The sequence below is a fragment of the Lolium rigidum genome, chromosome 2, assembly GCF_022539505.1.
Source record: "Lolium rigidum isolate FL_2022 chromosome 2, APGP_CSIRO_Lrig_0.1, whole genome shotgun sequence".
NCBI classification, from domain to species: Eukaryota; Viridiplantae; Streptophyta; class Magnoliopsida; order Poales; family Poaceae; genus Lolium; species Lolium rigidum.
In genome coordinates this window covers 136362011-136385305 of record NC_061509.1, presented here as the reverse complement: position 1 = coordinate 136385305, position 23295 = coordinate 136362011, and the positions used below count along the sequence as shown (strand labels likewise).

Genomic DNA, 23295 nt, shown 5'->3' with positions numbered 1-23295 from the left:
TGCGGTGGCCCGTACACACCGACCAGGTCGGTGTACAGCACCACCCGTGGGCTGGTGCGGTTTCGTTTGACGTGGTCCGCTGATTACGGAGAAGGTGGGCCCCGGGAGCTTTCGGGCCCGTTTGGCGCCGGCCGCCGGGACTGCTCGAACGTGCCGCCCGCCGTGCGTGGAATGGTGACGGCGTGGTGGCGCTGGGAAGGCACGAGTGATTCGTGCGTTGCTATCAAGACGAGTCACGCGAACCTCGTCCATGCTATAGCCGATGAATGAATTTGTTCTGAATGCGTTGCATCTTGGTAGGACTATGCTATATAGGCCATGAATGAATTCCTTCATTACTTCTCACATGGATTATGACACGAGGTAGCATCTTGGAGCAAAATGTTCTTGTAAGACCTTTTTTTTGTGTGTGCATACGACTCCGATAACTGGATCGGAATCAATTCTATTCTGTATAGAATATGCATTTGTGAATTAGAGATAAAATATTTAATTTGAATTTTTTAAATTTTATTTAAAGATATCTTCTAGTTAAGCATATCAAGATAATTTTATCTAAAAGAGCTTATATTACTCCTCCGATTCATATTACTTGTTACTAGTATGGATGTACCTACAATTAAAATATGTCTAGATACATCTATGTTAGTGGCAATTAATATGGATCGGAGAAAATATGCCTAGATACTCGGTGCATTCGCTGATGATATCACCGGAAAAAATCCCTTCATCGTTCCTAAACATAAAATCAATTATAAACAATTGTTGATTTTTTTTTCATTCTATATTTCCATGCCGTAACTATTTCTAAAACAAGAAATTACCTAGTTTGGGAGGAGGAGCCGACCGGAAATCAATCAGGAGCAGGAGTTGTTGAATTGGGGCAGAAATAGGGCAGCGACGCGTGCGGCAGAGGCGGGCAGAAAGGAGCCGGCGGCCAGGTAGGCGGGAAAGGGCGTCGCGGCGGGCGGCGGCATGGCCATGGGCGTGGGGCGGCGCCCTCCTTGTGCAGGGACGAAGCGAGCGACGGGTACGCGTACACGCCTAGTGGGCGTACGGGAGCAGTGCCTTCGACCGAGGCATCGAGAGACTGGAGGCAAAGGAACGTTTGCTCTTTGGGTCGAGTTCGACCTGCTGACATGGGCTGCGCCCTGGGCCAATTTCCCTTTCAGTACAAAATCGTTAAAAAAAGGCCGACCTTCGTGAAGGGAAGGCAACTCGCTCCGCACGCGACAAGTAGCGCGCTGTGGTGCCAGAAAATCCATGGGAAGTGGTCTCCGTGCTCGCCACGTGTTGCAAGGGAAAGCAAGGTGGGGACACTGGGTTGGGTCAGTTTTTCCCTTTTTGTTCTAGATTCGTTTTTTCAAAACGAAATATCTTGAGAACCGTAAGTCTAAATTGCGAACCGTTTTCACTTTTGAGATCCTCGCGTCGAGATCTTCAAAACTAGATCCCATGTTGATATGTTTGGAGATACTTTTTTTCCGTACTTCCAATAGTAGTATGATTGTACCTGTGGTATATAACTAAGTGTACTCGTGTTTCAACTGATAAGTACTTCTGTTTTTAGTGTATTTGGTGCAGTTTTTCCCTTTACTTGGTAATTGTACTCGTCCATGTGTTACCTGTACTTACTCGTGTGCACGACTGTACTCGCTCGTGTGTGCGACTGTACTTCTGTACATGTACTTGCTCGTGTTCACGACTGTACCTGCTCGTGTACGCGACTGTAACTCCTCGTGTGCGTGACTGTACTTCTGTACATGTAGCTGCTCGTGTGCACGACTGTACCTATCTCGTGTGCACGACTGTACATGTACTCGCTCGTATGTGCGACTGTACCTGATCATGTGCGCGACTATACCTGTCTCGTGTGTGTGGCTGTACCTATACTCGTTCGTGTACGCAACTGTACTCGTGTGGTGCACGTAACTGTACCCGTGTGTTGTATGTAACTGTACTCGCGTGTTATACCTGACTGTACTCGTGTCAACCTACGTGAGACAAATATTGTTATGCGTTAGGAAAAGAAGAAATCTAACCAAGTCTATGCATGAGGGACGTGTGTGGCTTTGCACACGTACATGCTAGTGGAGCTGGCCTCGTTCGCAGTAGCTAGGTGTGCATGTGCACGTATAACTCGCTAGTGGAGGCGCGCAGATGTACTCGCTCGAGGCCCGGGGACGTACTCCCTTGGCTCGCTCGAGGGCGCGCGGATGTACTCGCTCGGGGGATGCGCGGACGTACTCGTCCGGGGTCGCGCGGGCATACTCGACGCTGACGCAGACACGTGTCAGCCCGACGTGCGACGCGGAGCAACTTTTTTCCTTTGCAAAGGTTGATCTTTTTCTAGTGGTCCCCCTTTCAGTAGCATAGTACGAAGAAACTTTCCCAGCGTCCCGGGCCATGGCCATTGTTGTCCTGGGCGTGTCTCCGCCCCTGCTTAGATGTGTACATGGCGATGAAAAACAAAAACGTCAACGTGATAGGTTTTATTACCAATTTACAATTATTTGAACGTGTTTGGATAATATCATTTCTCGACTGGGTATGACCTCAGTCATTTCTAGGGCCCTCCAATTGGTAAACCGTAGACAGATTTTAGCTAATGGCCTTATAATCATATACCAAGTTTTCATTGTAAACATCGAGATATTTTTACTACGTTAGACAAAAGGCCTTGTTCAAAATTTTATTGCTTCTTCCGATCCAGAGAAATTGAAAAAATCATTTGATGATTGACACATTAGAATATAGAAGGGTTAGTAACTGAAATCCTATATAGGAAGTGCCTCAGTCTCAAAATATGCAAGTTGTTAGTTCTAGAATATTCCTCAAACCTGAACTTAACGAGAAAGGTTCATAGATTCCCCCCCTGACCCATTTCCCGAACTAAATCCATATACGACCACTAATTGTATTTTCCACTCAGCTAACAAAAATGGATTAATCCTGGCATCTTTTTTTTCATCTATGTGTAATTTTACATTTATAAGTTACCTGAATAATTTTTTATTTGATTTGATACATTATGATCCTTGACGTTGATGAATTAAGAAAAATAAAATGGGGGGATTCGAACCCTCACTAAACAAAAGTATACACAGTGGTTCCAATACTACACCTTCAACCACTGAAATTACCTTCTCATTATGGTCTGACGGAACTAGAGTTACTTAGATATGTACATAGCACAACAAAAGAAAAATCATCAACATGACATGTTTTACCTGAATGTGTTTAGATAATATCATTTTTTCGATAGGGTATGGCCTCAAACATTTCTAGGGCCCTCCAATTAATAAAGCGTATAGATATTTTAGTTAGTGGTCTTATAGTCAATAGGACAACTTAAAGAAAAAAATACACGACGACGCATAGAAAGGCAGACGATCCAAGGTCAAGATGGTAATATCGGAAAATAGATATTTTTTGTGCACTCGTGTGTCCATGTACGCCCGCTGCATGTTGCACGTGTGCTCGCCCCGGAGAACCAGTTGCCTTTTAGTACCTGTAAATTTATTAGCGTATGTGTTGGTTAATTTCTTTTAATTAATCTAGAATATTTGGAATTCTTGTCCACGTGCATATTGCTGCAAGCTACCTCAATTTCTACATGAGGCATCTCCAATACTATTTATTTTCATTTGGACTGTAGGTTTTTTTCCATCAAATATATTACTCAGGACTGATACATTCATTCTCAAGAACATCTGTAATAAACTATGATTTATAATTTACCCACAAACATCTCCTTCTTTTGCAGTAGCCCTACTAGCACACCGATGGGCTGCTACATTAGCATCTCTACCTATGTAAATAATGCTAAAACTAGTGACGAAAACACTAAGCTCTTTTACCTCCTGAGTTATACTGGCAACTTCAGATCAGCCAATCATTGTTGACTTAACCATCAGATTCAGGGCCTGTTTGGTTCCCAGCCACACTTTGCCAAGCCAAAGTTTGGCAATTTGGCATGTGTTTGGTTCTTGCCACACTTTAGAGCTGCCACACTTCACTATCCATATGGCCCATTTGTCATAGAGTGAATTTTTTGCCAACTTTTGCCACACTTTGTGGCTTCCAAAATTCTAGCCACACTTTTGTGGCTGCCACACTTGCCAAAATTAGGCTTGGCAAAGTGTGGCTAGGAACCAAACAGGCCCTCAATTTCAACTAGCTGGTAACCCTTCTCCATCGTAAAATGCACGACATCATGGAAGCTTCCATTGCCATCGGACTAGCAACATGAGGATACCAAAGAGCTTGTGCCACAATCAGCTCTCCTCCATGGTCGCGTACCACTCGGCCAGTTGATTCATGCATCTCCACCTCTCTAAAGCTCACATCAACCGTTGAGCTTAAGGACATTTTTGGCTAGGTTTCTTCCAATGCACTTTCACGCGAGGGGTTTTATGCGAGCAAGATCCATTTAAGCGATTTAAATTGAAGTGTAGGTTAAAATGGATGCTTAAGACCACTTTGGGCCTTAGCAGGGAGTCCACCATAGGTAGCTAGCAGGCTGGTTTTCCATTCTTGTCCTGATTACAGGCACCACATCGAGCTAGGAAAAATAGCCTCATCGCTATTGCTCTTGTTTCCCCATCTCCCAAAAATGCTCTGCTCTCAATCTTTCTGAAATTCTCAATTTATAGTTAGTTTCGGGAGGAAGAAAAGAAAAAAACACTCATAAAAAGCCACGGAAAAAAGAGCAAAACGGAGAGTCGAACACAGGACATGCCTACCTCCGCCCAAATTTCCCCCATCTGACCACCAGGCCTAGGCCCACCTTTGGTCAAACCCTAGGCAGGAAGCAATATAACCTTTAGCCAAAAAATTTCCCTGCCTATTTAAACTCGCCCGCAAGCCAGCGCCGTCGCCACCACCCGCCCCGCCTCCCTCCCCACCTCTCCCGTCGGCGGCACCCAACGCAGTCCAACGAGACCCAGATCGGACCGACGATGGCGGCGGCGCGGTGGCAGGTGGAGGAGCAGAAGCTGCGGTGCACCAAGGAGCCGTACGTCGACGACGCCGGCTCCCAAAGGATGTACGTACGCCTCTGCTCGCTCCAATTTCGCCGACGTGCGTGCGTGCTAGCTGCGCTCTCGATCTCGTGCTGACTATCTGCTTGTTCGTTCTGGGGTTCGCGCCTGGCAGAAAGAGCATCCGGTTCAGCACCTTGTCCGGCAACGAGGTCCGCAGCTCCGCGGAGGCGCAGGTCTGGAACAACAGGGTCTACGACGTCACCAGGAAGCCCGTCCCCGGCGGCCTGCTCGACACGCGCATGGTATGTGTGTTCGGCTTCGGCCTCTCTTACCCCTCTCGCGAATCCAGCATTTGCCTCGGCAATTTGAGTTACCAGATTGAGTCCTGTGGTGAATGGAATGACACCGTTGGTGTTTAATTTTCCTCAGCGAACTTAGTGCTATATATCGTGAAAGCTTCCTGTGTATGTAACTCTGTATGCAATATTGTGTAGGCGTGTTACTGATCAATTCGTGCCATGCATATACGGTACACTTGTGATTATAGGGCGTGATTCTTGTAGTACGATATTTCACACGATTTATGCCCTTCTCCCCGGGAATGGGCTTGTTCATTAGCAAGTATCAGCATTTGCCTCAGCGATTCGACTGTTAATCAAGTGTCTGCCACTTTGTGTATGGGCGTTTGTGTGCAATGTAGGTGTTTTACTGGTCAATCCGTGTGATAGTATATGCAACCTATAGCTGTGTGTGATTACAGGGCCGGGCTAGCTCTTGTTACCACATTAATTTCACCAAAGTTTGTTGCCCGGGGAAGATCAGTAGGAGTCTTTCTTTTTCAGGGAGCCGCAAACAAGTTCGGGGAGTGCACTACCTGCTACGGCTCCTACGCCGAGTGCCCGGGCCATTTCGGCTACATCAAGCTCGCGCTCCCGGTCTTCAACGTTGGCTTCTTCAACAACATTGTGAACATGCTCAAATGCATCTGCAAGGTAATACATTTTCTACCTTATATCTCATCATGTTATACCTTTTCCATTTCCTTGGGGTGATCCAGCCGATCCTATCCTAACTGGGCAGCAATGCCGATGACTCTGCAGCGCTGCAGCAGGGTCCTTCTCGCGGATAAAGAACGCCTAGGGTTTCTGAAGAGGATGAGGAATCCTAGAGCAGAGGACCTGCACAAAAGCACTATCGCCAGGGAAGTGAGGGACAAATGCAGGCCGTGCCGTTGCCCCTATTGTGGATTCATGAATGGCAAGCTTATTTCTGATGCTCTTTCTCATGTTCCTCACCACTATTGGAATACTGCCTAGCAATTGATGGACACCTGACCTGACTGCTCTTAGAACTTAGAACTTAGCCTGCTGTTTGGGTTGAATCTACAGGTGTAGCAAAGAAGGGGCCCAAGGGAGGAGGCTTGACTATTGTTCATGACTGTAGCAAAACGTTGGATCCAAGTGCAGAAGAACTCCGGTCTGCGTTATCACACAAGAAAGAAAAACTATCCTTTCCTATGGTTCACCTGTTAGACCCTCAGACAGTTCTCTCTCTTTTCAAAAGAATCACTCACGAGGTACATACATGTCTTCTGTCGGGAGTATTCGTTACTTCACGTTCGGTAGAGTACCGCAATTTATCCGACATATATAGGTTTGTCTGACTGGTTTTCTTATACTTCAACCTAATGCAGGACTGTGAATTGCTAAACCTTGGCGATAGGCCTGAGAAACTTATCATTACAGAGATCGCAGTGCCACCTGTGACTATCCGTCCTTCCGTTTTTAAGTCTGATAGAATGAGGTTTGTTCTTGGTTCCTTGGAAGCTTATGTAATGTGGTGTTTCAGCATAGACACATGCCATTGTAATGCCACTAATGTCTTGCTTCTCACAGCAATGAAGATAGTATTACGATCATATTGAAGGGTATTGTTAACTTAAATTCCGGCATTAAACAGACCCTTCAAACGGGCGAACCACTCACGAAGTGCTTTGTAAGAGAACGCGGACCTCTTCATTATTTATTTTCTGACACTCTCAACCATCATGACTCTTTCACCTCTGTCGAAGGCTACCTCTGTGTTCTCTATTTTCTTATTGCATTTTAGAAACTACCATGTCTCTAATTGTTCATGCAACATCTGATTATTGTTGAATGATGAGCTCTGCTCAAGAAGCAGTTTAGATTATTTGCTGGCTGTATAGAGGTGCTGTGCAGGAAATAACGATTTCTACAAGATTTTATTTAAAAATAGAATTTCTGCTAACCAAATTGAATATTTTGAAGTAATAAGTTCAACTATGAGTTATGACTTACCATTTTTCTGCCTGTATAGGCTGGTGGCTGGTGCATTATCAATATCACAATTCAAGGGCTCTGTAATTTTGACACTTAAACTAATAAATTACACATTTTTGAATTAGATTAGATAACTGAGAAGTAATGTTTTAAGGGGAAATTTGATGTTGTATTTATGCTGCACGGTCTGCATTGTGATCGTTACCAATCTGGTAGTACTTTTATATGATTGAAGTGCAATTTCTTTTGAGATACACTAGCTCAATTTGTCCTTCATTTCTTTGAAGAATTGGTGGCAACAGCTTCAACTTAAAGTTGTTGAATATATCAATAGTGATGCCCCTGCTTTAGACAAAAATCGTGATTTACAAAATCGTGGCCTTATCCAAAGACTCAAAGGGAAGGCAGGTCGATTTCGTGGGAACTTGTCGGGGAAACGTACCGAGTACACTGGAAGGACTGTCATATCTCCTGACCCAAACTTGAGAATAACAGAGGTACTTGTCCACAGATATCGATGTTCTTGTTTTTTCACTTTCCAATCGATTTCTCATGCCATTATTTAATTCAAACTTCAGGTCGCCATTCCTATCTTGATGGCTCGAGTCTTGACTTATCCCGAGAGAGTTTCATGTCATAACGTAGAGAAGCTGCGTCAATGTGTGCGAAATGGGCCACTTAAATATCCCGGGGCAAATTTTATAATACAACCTGATGGATCAAAGATGTAAGTTGTAATTTTTTGAAATTCTTATTCGTTTTAACAAGTTCAGCTTTCATACATCGTTTGGACTACATTTAGGGACTTAAAGTATGGTGATAGAAGGATCAGTGCTCGGGATTTGAAGGATGGCTGTAAAGTCGAAAGACATTTAGAAGATGGAGATATTGTCCTTTTCAACAGACAACCAAGCTTGCATAGAATGTCAATTATGTCACACAGGGTACAAATTCCTTCATACGGCACTATACTTGATGTTACATTTGTCTCACCTTCGTTTACTTTGGTATTTAAATACAGGCAAGGATAATGCCTTGGAGAACATTAAGATTCAATGAGTCTGTATGCAACCCTTACAATGCTGATTTTGATGGAGATGAGATGAATTTGCATGTCCCACAGACAGAGGAAGCTCGTACTGAAGCATTTATGCTTATGGGGGTAGCACTTGCTAAATCTTCTTTGTTATAAGCTCAATATTGTTATTATGCTTTTTGATGCGCTAAACTATTTTGGTAACAAATATTTATCTTTGCAGGTTCAGAATAATTTATGTACCCCTAAGAACGGGGAAATACTGGTTGCTTCCACGCAAGACTTTTTAACCTCTTCTTTTCTAGTCACAAGGAAAGATACCTTCTATGACAGGTCTTACTTTAGTCTCTTGTGTTCATATCTTGGTGATTCAATGGAAAATATTGATCTCCCAACGCCAGCCTTAATTAAGGTAATATTTTTTAACAAGTTTTTTCATGGCTACACTTTCTCCTGGATTTAATGTTCCTTGCAAATATCAAATTGTTTCTGTAAAAATTTCTGTTATCTGTGCTCTTACTGATGTAGTTAACATGAGATGTATTGTAAATTAGATATAATTGTGAAATATTAATATGGGAAATGAGATGGCCTTACTGTTGTTTTATTAGTGGAGTTGCTAATACATTTTGTGATGTATAACAAGCGACAACAGATGGAACAGCATTGTTATTTTTTCCTCTATGAAATAATACCCTTTTTTGGTTCTTATCGAAGTTCTTGTAGCTGTCTGAGTATTAATCATGTTTTTTTTGCAGCCCATTGAGCTTTGGACTGGTAAACAATTATTCAGTGTGTTAGTGCGTCCTAACGCATGTACAAAGGTGTTTTTGAATCTTACTGTTGAAGAGAAAATTTACATGAAGCGTAAAGAACGTGATAAAAAGACGATTACAGTTTTGGAAGAGACAATGTGTCCAAATGATGGTTTTGTCTACTTCCGAAACAGTGAACTCTTATGTGGGCAAGTTGGGAAGAAAACTTTAGGTGAGAAAACTAGCAGTGGCCTTTACTAAAAAATATCTTTAATAAGCTTATTTTGATTTCGGATTTCATGATTCATCTCAAGAACCATTGATTGGGATTAGAGAATTACTAGTTTACTACTATAGCTTTGTATGCACCTTCCCAATTGACTTTACTACTTGTACAGAAGTTTTTCCCTCTTTTGTCATAATAATACTGCAGTATTTTACATTCCTGAGTAATGAAATTATCTTATTTGATGCTGGAAGAGTATTATTTCACCTTGTATCACAAAATGAGCTATGCATATTCCACCTGAGCAGCTTAAGAAGTGACCTGTGATTAGTCCATCTTACCTTGCTTCACTTTTGTTGAACAGTTGAACTTGACTTCTGCAATTATAATCGTTTGCCTCATTAAAATCAAATTGAGAAATCTGCTAAGTTTAGGATGCAATTGGAGAAAGCTTAGGATGGGACCCTGAAATTATTTGATCTATGCGAAGTTATGTATTGTTTGAAATAAAGCATTGCATGGCTGTACCAACCATCTATTTTATTATGGGTATCCATGTCCATGTCAATCTAGAACCTAGAACATATTATACTGCATTCTTTGGATATTTCACTCTTTTTCAGGTGTTAGTTATACAACATCATAACTCGGAGATGGTTTACTCCTGTGAATTACTCCATAAACCACATATAATAAACGTTTTCTTTTTATCATTCATGTCAGTAAAAAGCATTGTTCACCTGTCCTAGTTTTTTCTTATTTTCTTATTTCTTGACAGATTTGATCTTTTGTGTCCAGGTAATGGGAGTAACGAGGGCATGTTCTCTGTTCTCATAAGAGATTATAATTCTCACGCTGCAGCAAGCTGTATGAATCGTTTGGCAAAGTTTAGGTGTGATTCGTTTCAAGATTTGTGCAATTCACGTTATTCTTTCTTAGTTATTAGTATTTTGGTGCTATATCGATAATTTTCTGCATGTACTTGCTCATCTGGGGATTGATAATGGAAGCACGTCCTCTTTACCCCCTTTAACATTTGTACTCCATTCCTTCCCCTTTATTAGACGTTTTGGCAAATCAATTAAGCTTGCCAAAACGTCTTATATAAGGGAACAGAGGAAGTACTAATTTATACATCTTATATTTCTCATTTGGCGTGGATGATGCTTCAGAGACCATGCTTGGTGAACATTTTACCCAAGTTCATATATTATTTTTTCTCATTCTGGTTTTGTAGGCTATGAATTATAGTTGTCCATTTGCATCATAGTGCTCTATAGTTGGTGATTTAGTGCGTTAAATTGTTTCCGCCAAATAAAAAGGTGCATGGCTTTGTTCTAATCCATGTGACATACTTTTTCATATGCAGTGCAAGATTTATAGGGAATCATGGTTTCTCAATTGGCGTGGATGATGTCCAACCAGGAGAGAGTCTAAATCAGAAAAAGAAAATAACAATAGATGAAGGGTATGAAGAATGCCATAAGCTTATTGCCCTATATTCCAAAGGTGACCTCGTACCGCAACCTGGTTGCAACAGAGCTCAAACACTGGAGGCTCAGATATCTCGGGTTCTAAATAAATTAAGAGAAACAGCTGGAGATGTAAGTTCGAAGTTCTAACCGACTTTCTTGGCTCATTGCATTTCCTTAACCAATTACCTTGTGAATTTTCTCTAATCTGATTCTGATCCTTCTTGCACTACTTTATAGTTTATATAGTGAACAAATTGGAACTTGGAAAACAATCAGTGCTGAGTGACCGCCTTCAAGTCTTCACATTTGATACTATTTTGAAATTATCACAGCTTTGCACATGGAAGACCTGCTGAAAATAAACCCCCTCGTTACATTTCTTAAGTGAAAACCTCCTTCTCTGTTTCTTTGTTTTTGTTAGCTAGGCTGTTTTCTTTTACTTTGCTTGCTTTTTTAGTTTTTCAGTTAGGTCGCTGTCCTTTGTTGGTTTTGCATACTTAGCACCTTTTTGCCAATTTCGTGTAGTACAAGATGACACGCTTTAGGTGCGTTTTTTTAGATTAATTATCACAACTCAGTGGTACTGAGCTAAATTTTCTTTCATGGATGTTCTCATCACTAGCCTAATTTTTAAGTGTGGATTCAGGGAAAGAACTTTTTTTCAAAATGGAGGGAATACCCCCGGCCTCTGCATCGAAAAGATGCATACGGCATTTTATTGATTTATTCAACAGAGATCTGACAAAGAACATACATTGAAAACCCGAAGCCACCACACAACACCTAACAAACCCGACAATGGGAGAAAATCATGCCGACAGGGCCTTGTGCCCTAAAAACACGAAACCCTCCATCAACTAGGAACCGGGGACATAGCATACCCCGATACACTTCAGTGAAAGAACTGGTTTATGCATTGATTCAATCCAGTGACTAACCAAATATGCCCGGTTTGCCTTCACCGACCTTGTGTATTTTATGACTTGAGTTGGAACTTATTTTCAGGATTGTATGAGTACGCTTCATTGGAGAAACAGCCCATTGATTATGTCTCAATGTGGATCTAAAGGTTCTCCAATCAATATCAGTCAGATGGTTGTCTGTGTTGGCCAACAATCAGTTGGAGGACGGCGTGCCCCAGACGGTTTTATAGACCGAACACTTCCCCACTTTCCTATTAATTCAAAGACCCCTGCAGTAAGAACATGGCTAAGAAATATGTTTTCCTCATTTCAGCAACCTTTTCTAGTGTTGACTGTTGCTAATTCTGTTCCAATAAAAGAAATTTATGTTCTCATTAGGCAAGTTATTTTTTGTCTTCCGTTTGCAGGCGAAAGGTTTTGTTGCTAATTCATTCTATTCCGGTTTGACTGCTACCGAGTTTTTCTTCCATACAATGGGTGGACGAGAAGGTCTTGTTGACACAGCGGTATGCCTAAATTTAGACCCATCTATTGGTTGCACACTTGCATGTGTTGAAATTAATATATTTCTCAGCATTAAAGATTGCTTCTTGTGCTATGCTTCTTTTGTTATGGATGTTTTTTTAACAGAAAAACTTTGCAGTGCACCCAGTTCAATCAATGGGTGTTTCCTTACCATCAGTTTCCTCCATGACTGTTATATAACTTAATTAGGCCAGCCTAGCAGCTTAGCGTTTGCAAGTTAAATAAACCCTAAATCCTAACAAACAAACTTCGTAATACCTCTTAGGAGGTGTGTAACAAACTCTATCTATTCAATGAAATGAAGCGCAAAGGAATCAAAAAAAAAGTTAAACAAGTTCAGACAACCGTTTAGCATACTGCCATATTAGTTATTATTATCTCTGTAAAGGGGAAGGAGAATCCCAGCCACCCAGCCCCCTCAAAGCGCAAGGTACAGTCGAAGACAAAACACCAATTTACAAACACCTATAGTAGCACATAGATCAACACTTGTTCTTCTGTATCTGCAGCAAACCTACCAACTATGTAGTACTTCGTAGCTACTAGACTTTTTTTTAAACCATCTCCACAATCTTTATTACATAAAAGATATAAGTTATGAAGTTACAATAGCACTCAGAAAACCAGGAATGAAATCAAAGTCTGAAACTAAAGACTAACTTGAGAGCTTCTTTCGCACACAAATGCGTAGCTTTATTCGATCCTATCCTTGCGAATACCAGCTCGAACTTCTGGAACGAACCTTCATACAATTGCATCTCTCTGATTAGATGCACACCAGACAGTCCTCTGTCATTTCTCTTCTTCCACATCTCCACCATTCCTTGTCAGTCCGTTTCAACTAACACCCTCGGGTAGTTCTTTTGGACTGCCATCAGCATAGCATCTCTGCATGCTATTAGCTCAATGGTAAAAGGATCCTCGATATGCTTATACCTTCTACAAACAGCAGCCACAAAATCGCTCTCATGATTTCGCACTACAATGTCTGCTCCAGCAACACCACGTGCCAAATCAATTGCCCCATCCGTGTTGAAGTTCAGAACTCCAGGACCAGGAGGGCACCATATAGAATTCTCCTTCTGGATCACACTTTCAATCGACGTTACTTCCAATGCTCTAATGAGCTCTTCCACAATTTCATTGGATTTCACTGTTTCATATTTAATTTCCTCATGGGCATATTTATTTCTGCTACTCCATATCGCCCACATAACCGAGACCAGCACATCTGTGTCCCTTTGTTTAACAAACTGATGGTCCAACAGATCTCTACTCCATGTCCTTCGGTAACATAAAAAAAAATCTAGGGATGTGTTCTAGAAAAGTTTCGCATGTTCACATTTGTGAGCGCACATGGAATAAATCCTCCTCATCATGGTCACACATAGTCACATAGGACAAATACTCCTGTCCATTATATGCTTGCATTTTAGCTCATAAAAGTTTGGAAAAAGCCCTTTAGCATTCTCCACCAAAAAATCCTAGGACTTTCTGTTTCCAGAGTTACCGATATCGGCCTGAGGTTGCCTCCTTCTCGTCAGCTCTCTATAGGCCGATTTGACTGCAAACACACCTCTATCCTCCCAGCCCCAAGACCAGAAATCCTCAGAAATCGTTCTTGGTCTAGGTATGCTTAAAATAGCATCTACATCAGAGGTAAGAAAAACCTTCCTGATTAGTTCTTCATTCCAATTACCTGTATCTTCCTCCAGTAAATCAGATATAGACAACACTGGCTTGTCTCATCGCCTCAATTTGTCATGCTAAATCTCCTATGTACGACCATCACCACTCCTTCGCATCAGTCCGTGCTTTAGAATGTCAACCTTCGTGCACTAGCCAACGCAACCAAAAGTCCGAACTAATGGAAAGGGCTAGTACAATCCACTTATACACTTTACAACACCCCCTCTCACGTGTGACGGGAGAAGAGAAAGTCAACACGTGAATAGAAGAAGAGCACACATATGAATGAGCATATACGTGGACAAAGAGGGAGACAAAAACAATTTTAGGATAAATTGTGAAAGCGCCTCTGATACCATATCAAGCTTCATGCACTAGTCAACACGACAAAAAGTCCGAACTGATGGAAAGGGCTAGTACAATCCACTTATACACTTCACAACATAGAACATCCATTTCTTTTGATATTGCCTTCCATGTTGGTGACGCACTCCCCGGCAACCTGCTGAAAGAACATCCTTTCCATAGCTACTATAGACTAACAATGTGAAACTATTGATACTATACCAACTTCGGGGGCCTATTCATGGATACCCTAAGACATGTCTTGTTTTATACTAACGGAAAAAAATCATTGGCTTATCAAATTCTCTATCGAGCCGTGAAAAATATTCAACAAAAGAAAAACAAATCCACTATTGGTTTTACGTCAAGCAATACGTAGAGTAACTCCCAATATAGGAGAAAAAACAAGACGTAATAAAAAAGGATCGATGCAGAAAGTTCTGATTGAAATAGGATCTAAACAAGGAAGAGCACTTGCCATTCGTTGGTTATTAGAAGCATCCCAAAAGCGTCCGGGTCGAAATATGGCTTTCAAATTAAGTTCCGAATTAGTAGATGCTGCTAAAGGGAGTGGGGGTGCCATATGCAGAAAGGAAGCAACTTATAGAATGGCAGAGGCAAATAGAGCTCTTGCACATTTTCCCACTGCCAGTTGACTCCATATGCCTACTGGATAACTTTGAATATTTTTTTCCTCATTTAATTAACATTGTTTTAAAGTGTATCTGATATCTGTTTTCTTCCTTTCCTTTGAACTTGTAATTATAGGTCAAAACAGCAGAAACTGGATATATGTCCCGTAGATTAATGAAGAGTCTGGAAGATCTCTCAGTTTGCTATGATAAGACAGTTCGTAATGCTAGTGGTGGTATAGTTCAGTTTATCTATGGAGATGATGACATGGATCCTGTAAAGATGGAAGGCAAAGGTGGCCGTCCGTTAAATTTGGATCAATTGCTTATGAAAGTCATGGTTAGTTTGAATATATGAATATTTACTTAGATTGATGAAGGGAAGTGTTCCTTGTGCTCCGAGCATTGACCAGTGACGGTATAACTTTGTAGGCCACATGCCCCCAAAGGGGACATGACACGTTATCTCCAGAGGTAATCTTGCAAATGCTAAATGATAAGCTCGCTGAAGAAGACACCGCATCTGGTGGCTGTAGCGATAGTTTCAAGGAAATGTTAACAAAATTTCTTGAGGGTCGTATCAAATTGGTTAGAAGCACAAGGAGAGCACTTCAACTAGATGAAAATCGTGTGGGAAGGAGGAACTCCAGCATTGAAGAAGGCATTGCTGCTGATATTTCTGGCATATCTGCGAAACAACTGCAGGTCTGTATCATATTTGCATGTATTAAATCATCACTGACTTACCATTAAAAAAATCATCACTGATTTGCCAAAGTATGTCTGTAAGATGAAATCACCAGTTTTATGCAGTAAAATGCTCCATCAAGTAGATCATTGTGGCAATTGTATAATGTCATGGTTCTTAGGCTCTATATAAACTAGCAGGTGGCTTATTCTTATTACAGGCCTCGTAGATGTCCCTTGCTTTCCTGTTGAAATCAGTATCAAACTTGTACCCCTCCTAAATGATTAAATGCGAATATATGAGGCTCTTTACATGTGCTTTTAACTGTGATGTCCTAACAAACCATTTCCTGATGCAAATATTCATCTCTATAGTTTTGTGGGACAGAAAGTTAGTGCTTGATTGTACACAGTACACACAGTTAAGGCTGTAGTTTTAAGTCTGCTACAACGATTGTTTTTATTTGTGTGTTTTATTAGTGTGGTTCTGCTATATGATTTCTTATCCTTTTTCGTGCACAGGTATTTTTGGATACTTGTTTATCTCGTTACCACTCAAAAACAATCGAAGCAGGAGCATCAATTGGGGCAATTGGGGCACAGAGTATTGGAGAGCCGGGGACTCAAATGACATTGAAAACCTTCCATTTTGCAGGAGTAGCTAGCATGAGTATCCTTTCTTTGCTGTTTATTTAAGGAAAACGGAATCCTATTTTGGCATGTTGCCCTTAACTTTCTTTCTGAAACTTACCATTTAGAGGGCTACTCTTATGATTTAGTATCTGATGAATCTGTGCAAAGAAGTTTAATGAAAGGGCAGAGCTCTATGGCATACAAAATGCAGAAATATAAACATACAATGTTTAATTTACTAGATTTGTTACCTTAACGAAGAACAAAATAGATGTCACTCTTGGAGTTCCCCGCATCAGGGAAATCATCAATGCTGTTAAAAAGATAAGCACACCAATTATCACTACAGAACTTTTGTCTGAGCGAGATGAGTCATTTGCAGTGAAGGTGAAATGTTATATTGAGAAAGTAGTCCTGGGCGAGGTAAGTTTTGTCATATAATTATGTTCCTTCAAATTTGTATATATGCACTTGAAGTAAGTTTGTCTGCTTGCACTTCGCTATGGGTTTGTTAGCATGAATCTAGTGCATTCGTAGTTGCAAAGATTGGTCATATGACATTCTCGTACTTGCATATCACAAATCTTTGTTATGTATGAAAAAAATCTTCTATTTCGTGTTTGTCTGTCGTTATGATAAGAAAATAGCAAATACGGTTCTACTGAGCTATGTAGAAATAATGTTAACAATCTGGTAGGTTAATACCAAATCTTGCATTATTATGTGTGAAGTTGAGGCCATGGTCACATATGTTGGGTTGATGTTGAGATCATTCAGTGATTTGTCTTTCTCTTAATTTTTGTAGTCCTGTATCTTTTTTTTGCATGATCATCAAAACGAAAAAAAAAGCTCTGTGCATGCTATATGTCCGGTGCATAATAGATAAATTTTGTAAGGAGGCACTCAACTTGACGGGAAGCCTTGCTATGTTGAACAGGTAGCAGCAGCCATAAAGATTGTCTTGAAATCAAGCCAGCCATGTTTGGTTGTTAAACTCGATATGCAGCGCATAGAAGCTCAGGGGTACATGGGAATCTCTTCTGATTCTGTGCAACTGTCAATATTAAATCATCCAAAAGCAAAGTTAAAATCTGAGGTATGAACAAAGCCCTATGGTTGTGTGATATGCCCAACATTTTCTCTGCAATTGTTATATTTATGATGCATCATAATTACAGCATGTTCGTGTCATCGATGAAGCCAAGTTGAGAATATATCCAACTGGAACAGATAAGTCCAAACTTCAGTTTGAGCTGCACAATCTCAAATCGATGCTTCCAAAAGTGATTGTGAAGGTAATTGGACTATGCAGTGGTGAGTTTCTTTAGTGCCTATATGATGATTTTGCTGACCTTTTGTGCTGACTGATTCAGGGGATTCCAACTGTTGAAAGAGCTGTCGTGAACCCTGTTCTGCGACGTGATGGAACTTTAGAGAGATACAACTTGTTGGTTGAAGGGTAAGAGATCCTGTTTAGTCACCTTCATACATGAAATTCAGGAACTTGTTTGTCTGAGATGATATATACAATGTGGTAATCATATAAAATTTACATTGCAGAACAAACCTATTAAAAGTCTTGGGCACGCCAGGAGTTAATGCTGAGAGAACAAAAAGCAATCACATCATGGAAGTTCACAAAACGCTTGGGATTGAAGCCGCAAGGAGGTCAATCATCGACGAGATTCAGTACACATTTGAAAGTAACAACATGATGATTGATCGGAGACATATGATGCTTCTGGCGGATCTGATGACATACAAGGTTAGTAGCTACCAGTAGCTAGTTATATAGAGATGTTTTACAACGATCACCACTAATTTTATCCTAACCCTCCAACACCGGTCTGTTTCTCATGCTAAAGAAATGTACTACATATGCTGTGTGGTGTTGGTGCAGGGCATGGTTCTAGGCATAACGAGAGACGGCATTGCGAAGATGAGGAGCAGCGTTCTGATGATGGCCTCGTTTGAGAAGACCGCGGAGCACCTGTTCAACGGCTCGTTCGCCGGTCGGGAGGACGAGATCGAGGGGGTCAGCGAGTGCATCATCATGGGCATACCCATGAAGCTTGGCACCGGTATCCTTGGAGTCCGGCAAAAGTACGTACCATTAATTTCGATGTCATTTTCTGATAGTATCTCTATTTCGAATGTTAGATATGAATCCTTAGCGAGCGGACGATTAGTTTCGCTAGTGCACGGACTGATTCGTTGCTTCTTCTTTTTTCGTTTGCTGCAGGAACCCGGATTTGCCTGAATTCAAGTACCAGCCTGATCCGATTCTGCTATGATCGATCGACGAAGTTTGGACTAATCATGTATTTGGGTAACAGAAATAACACTACTCCGTAGTAGTACCGAGTCAGCTGGACATTCAACTAGCTTATTGTCCGGCTGTCAGTTGGTTAGAGAGAGAGAAAAAAAGATGATTTGTATTTGATCGGGTGAGGATTTTGATAGGACAAAAAAGCTGATAGATAGCGAATTAAAAAACACTAGCTGCTAATTAGGCACTCCAAAATTTAACGTCTCAGCTATGTTTGTCTTCCGCTTGATTTCATTTTATTCCCTTGGAGAATGTTTACGGCTCACCACTTTGTATGTCAACCAGTTGAAAAGAAAGTGGTTGCCACAGAGCTTATTCGTTAACTACGGTGGAACCTCGTTTACTCGGGCGGCCTCCTCTGGAGCTGGGACTTGATGTGGTGGCCTTCATGTCTACTACTAGATTTAGATGTGCGCCTTGGCGCACGATCCCGTAAATCACATGCCAATGTTCATTTTGTATATCAGTTTTGATAAAAGTAGCGGCCAATATGATAATACATTTTCATTTCAGAGGTTTTACTCGAAGCAATGAAGATAAAAGTATGCATGACTCCTGCATCTTATACTCTTAGTTATTGAAAGCATTAAATTGTATTCTGCTCTTAGTTAATGAAATAAATAAATTTTATTCTGATGTAAGCTGAAACATGCAGGTAAAGAATTGAAAATGATGGATCACGCCAAACTCTAAAGCTGCCTGAATAGTTCGTAACACTATAAACCAAGAAGACATGCCACCTTTTAAATTATTGTAAATTACATTTAAGATATTACAAGCATAAATATGTGAAATTTCTTAACCACATTAGAAACCCCTATGTAGCACCTGTAAGTTCTTCATGTGCCTCCAATCGCAATCGGTCCTGGTAGCCTATCATCTTGTTGACCTTCAGTTGTTTCAAGCTAATCTAGTTACCATAGAACTATGTAAGCTACTCTCATTTTATTCCATGCTCCAATGGCAGCAATCAGAAACCATGCAACATAGCATTAATAGAAATAAAAGTTACCAAAGACTTCTCTAATTCTATGTAGCAGTTTATCACATGAGGATCATGCAAAGCAATCCTAGAGTTAACTTCAAAAAAAGTACAGCATGTGACATAACTTCCATAGTTCCATTCCATACCATTGACCCGCCACACCACTTGGTGCAGCATTTTATCGTCATGGATTAAACCCCGCCAGTTTCAGCAGTGGTCACTCAATCAAAGATACATTAAGACCATAGTGAAAACTGAAGGTCCTTATAAGCGGCAGAAACAAAACGCAGCAGCGGTGTGCGGATCAAATTTATACATTGAAAGAGCTCACAATTTACAACTTGACCAGCGTACTGCAGAAGTTGTTATCATCTAACCCTGCACGTCGGGATGACAGGTGGGCACTTGGGGCTGGGAATGGACCTGCAGTGCACGTTGTTTCCTGTCAACATGCGGCAAATTCTGTAGTCGGGGAGGCCACCCACGTGAACAACAACTCCATCGCTTCCACCATCTTCTTGCAGTGGTTCAAGCATCTCGACGACATCGCTCATGAGGAGCCTAGCCTTGGGGTTCTGGCTCAGGCACCAATATGCAAGGCTGCAGGCCTTGTGAGCACCTCTAACTGAATACTGTGCCTCCAGTTTTGGGTTGATGATTTGGAGAAGCCACCTCTTGTAGCTCAACTTGGGGCGAACCCAGTCGGTCAGGCTGTGCTCCCTGCTGGGCCAGTACTTGTCGATGGATTTTCGCCTCAATAAGGAGCACACCAAAGCTGTAGACGTCACTTCTAGCAGTCAAGTGACCTGCCAACAAGGTATATTCATGAGAAGAATGCGTAACTAAACGCAAGCATGGTGCCTGGAAGAGTCTGACGGCAGAGGGGCCTGCAGCTAGTTGGCATGGCTAGAGGATGATGTCTCCCGCCATGTTGCTGCTAGAGCAGACGACATCATCGAAGCAGAGGAAAGTCCGTCACAGCGGGGCGGAGGAACCTGTCGGAGTGGAAGCAGAGCCTGAAAAAGGTACTATGCTAAAATATTTGTCTGATAATTTAAGGTAGGATAAGCCAGGATTAATTAGGATAGAAACATGAGCTGGAGAACAATAAACTTGCATAAATGTGAATAAGTTCACAACCAGTATATCATCTCCTAGAAGCAGAACAAAATTCAAATTGGTCGCACAACAGAAATTACACACTCAATATGCATTTCCCGAATCCTAGATAATTCTAGAAAGTTATCTTACATTCACTAAATACTGCAATGAAGTAAAATGTTACATATGACATCATCTGACGAAGCCAACCGTGTAGATAGGTACCAGTACTTGATAGAAGAAATTTAAGACAGTTATCTTGCAAATAATGAGGTAACACCACTTGGGTGAACCTAGAAATGTTTGACACCTGGCTAAAAGGCACAATAGTCTGAATAAAACAACATGATTTACTAAAGAGCTGATAGCAGGATAAAACTAAAGTTAAATACATAAAGTGTTTCCTTGGAGACAGTGGACACACCATCAGATAAATTCCCCTGTTGCCTCCACTCCATATTCATGGTGATAAAGTACAAAAAAAATCTCTGTTTATGGATTTTATCTAGCTGCAAAAAATAAAAAGCACTACATAATTCCAAAGGGAAATTAAGAAAAGGACAATCATATAAAAGCAAAGCTAACCTACTCGAAGTCATATGGATTCTAAAGTACGATAACTAATCTCCCCATGCCACTTCAGGTAGATCATAGTAATCCAACATCACAAGAACTATACATTTTTCTTAGCTTCAGTCTTAGTCGTTTGATAAAAATGTCACTCCTAGCTGTAGCCTCATTGTAAATCTTCCAAGAAAAGACAACAATAATGTTGGCTCAAAGGTGAAAAAAAGACCTTGTAGAAATGAGGAAGTTGCATATTTTCTGAACCATATGTCTATGAATTTCGAAAGATAGTTAAGATTACCAAATATTTCTATGAATACAAACTGATCAAGTATAGCTACCTCAAGTCTACATTTACAGGAATCGTTGTTAACTTGTTTTCACAGTTAAACAAAATAAATTTCATTATCACCTGGCAATATGCATTTATATTTAACTAACAGGAAATTCTAGGTACCAATTAAGGAGTCAGAAATATATACAAATAATAGACTTAACAATATGTAACATCAAAATATAGTGTTCTTATCGGAAATGGTATCAATTCAAGCAATACTGCTATACCCAATGAGACTAAAAATGATATCATGTGCTGCTACATGAACGAAGAATGTCACTTGATATTTTCTCCAGCTTGTCATTTCTTATTGCCTCCATAATGGATGATATCTGAACTTATACTGTCAAATAGTCAATAAATAATTACATTAAGGGTGTACGTTGCTTTTGGTAATATGAAAAATAACACCATATAGGAGACATCAAAATTCTAGCTTGACTGGACAAAGAAACTTCGATATATTTTAAACATTACCATGAGCTAAAATGAAGAAAAACATGAGAACTGAAGCGTGGTAGAACAATGATCCGTAGCAGTTGAGATTGTGGCCACAAAATAATTCAGCATTGATTTTGCTCGGCTATTTAACACAACAACTGTGCAAAGGTTGTAGCTTTTCTGATTGTAAACCGACTCAAGTTGATAAAACATCTTGTACACCTTTGGTTACTGATTCTAGAGAAATTAAAATCAGAATAATTGGTAATTTATGCACTGGAACATAGAACTGCAAGCACTAAGTACGACTGAAGACTATACAAATAGATGACTATGAAGCAAGAGTAAGGTATCATCAACCATTAGTTAAGGCTCTTTGGTTTGTACGTTTTTAGGTCTAGTGGATTGCTCTTATTTATCTAAAAGCTACTGTTAGTTGCAGTTTCATGTGATCAACAAATTTGGAAAGCATAGAAGACATTTAGCGGGTACACAGATATATAGAGCAATTGAGTCTCATCAGAAGGTATGCCAAATCTCTCGAAGTGAATACAAACATAAGTATTCTTCATATGCCCATTTCGAAAAAAAAGTATTCTTCATATGCAACAGCACATAAGGATACCATCCGTTTGTCTCATCAAATATGACCTGAACCTGCTTATACCCCTAAATTTTAATCAACTGTATATGTTCTACTTTGTTCTTCAAAAAAAGAGATAGGATGGTCAAATTTAGAATCAGACGTGGAATATGCAGTTTAGTGGATGTCAAGCCATAAGCTATGAAGTGGAACACATAGCCGAAAATCCATTGCATGTATTGTATGGGTCTAACCAATACAGACCGAAGCTACTTTGTTATGTCAGCTAGCAGCTCCAGCATGAAGGGAATAATTTTGAGACTGGACATCAACATAAGCAAGGAAAGTAAGGCCTCAAATTCTTACAAAGGTAATTAAACTTTAAACAATAAATTGCACCAGCATAAACAAATTCAGAAATGGATAAATAAATTGCGATCTGACAAATAAATTTAAAAGCAAAGAACATAAACGTGGGTTCAGAAATGGATAAATCTGCATTTGGTTAACTATATGAAATGTCCATTCATTTGTCCAGCCTTTCAACAGCAGCCCAGCACTATGCATTTTTTCGAAATGGGGCGCTATGCATATATGACCCCTTATACGTGCATCATACCGGGTGAGAGCCAGGGAAATTACTTGGACACAAATGTTAGACTCACATATGCCAGGGTTTTACAGTAGGTCACATATGGCACACGCCACATGCCTAGCCCAGCCCAGCACATGTGGCACACG

At 40.6% G+C, this 23295-nt stretch overlaps 1 protein-coding gene across 1 annotated transcript; it reads left to right on the top strand.

Annotated features, from left to right (window-relative positions):
* The first annotated feature begins 4961 nt into the window (after positions 1 to 4961).
* Positions 4962 to 18505, top strand: LOC124690146 (DNA-directed RNA polymerase III subunit 1-like). The gene is made up of 27 exons (XM_047223575.1): positions 4962 to 5047; positions 5158 to 5287; positions 5828 to 5977; positions 6086 to 6242; positions 6374 to 6561; positions 6679 to 6788; positions 6881 to 6980; positions 7573 to 7782; positions 7864 to 8012; positions 8088 to 8229; positions 8307 to 8447; positions 8545 to 8733; positions 9080 to 9308; positions 10101 to 10194; positions 10672 to 10906; positions 11783 to 11974; positions 12108 to 12206; positions 15028 to 15231; positions 15324 to 15596; positions 16101 to 16248; positions 16483 to 16634; positions 17149 to 17307; positions 17390 to 17506; positions 17585 to 17670; positions 17772 to 17976; positions 18112 to 18314; positions 18454 to 18505. Exons 1-27 carry the CDS (start codon positions 4962 to 4964, stop codon positions 18503 to 18505), a joined length of 4200 nt encoding a protein of 1399 aa, XP_047079531.1.
* The last annotated feature ends 4790 nt before the right edge of the window (positions 18506 to 23295 follow it).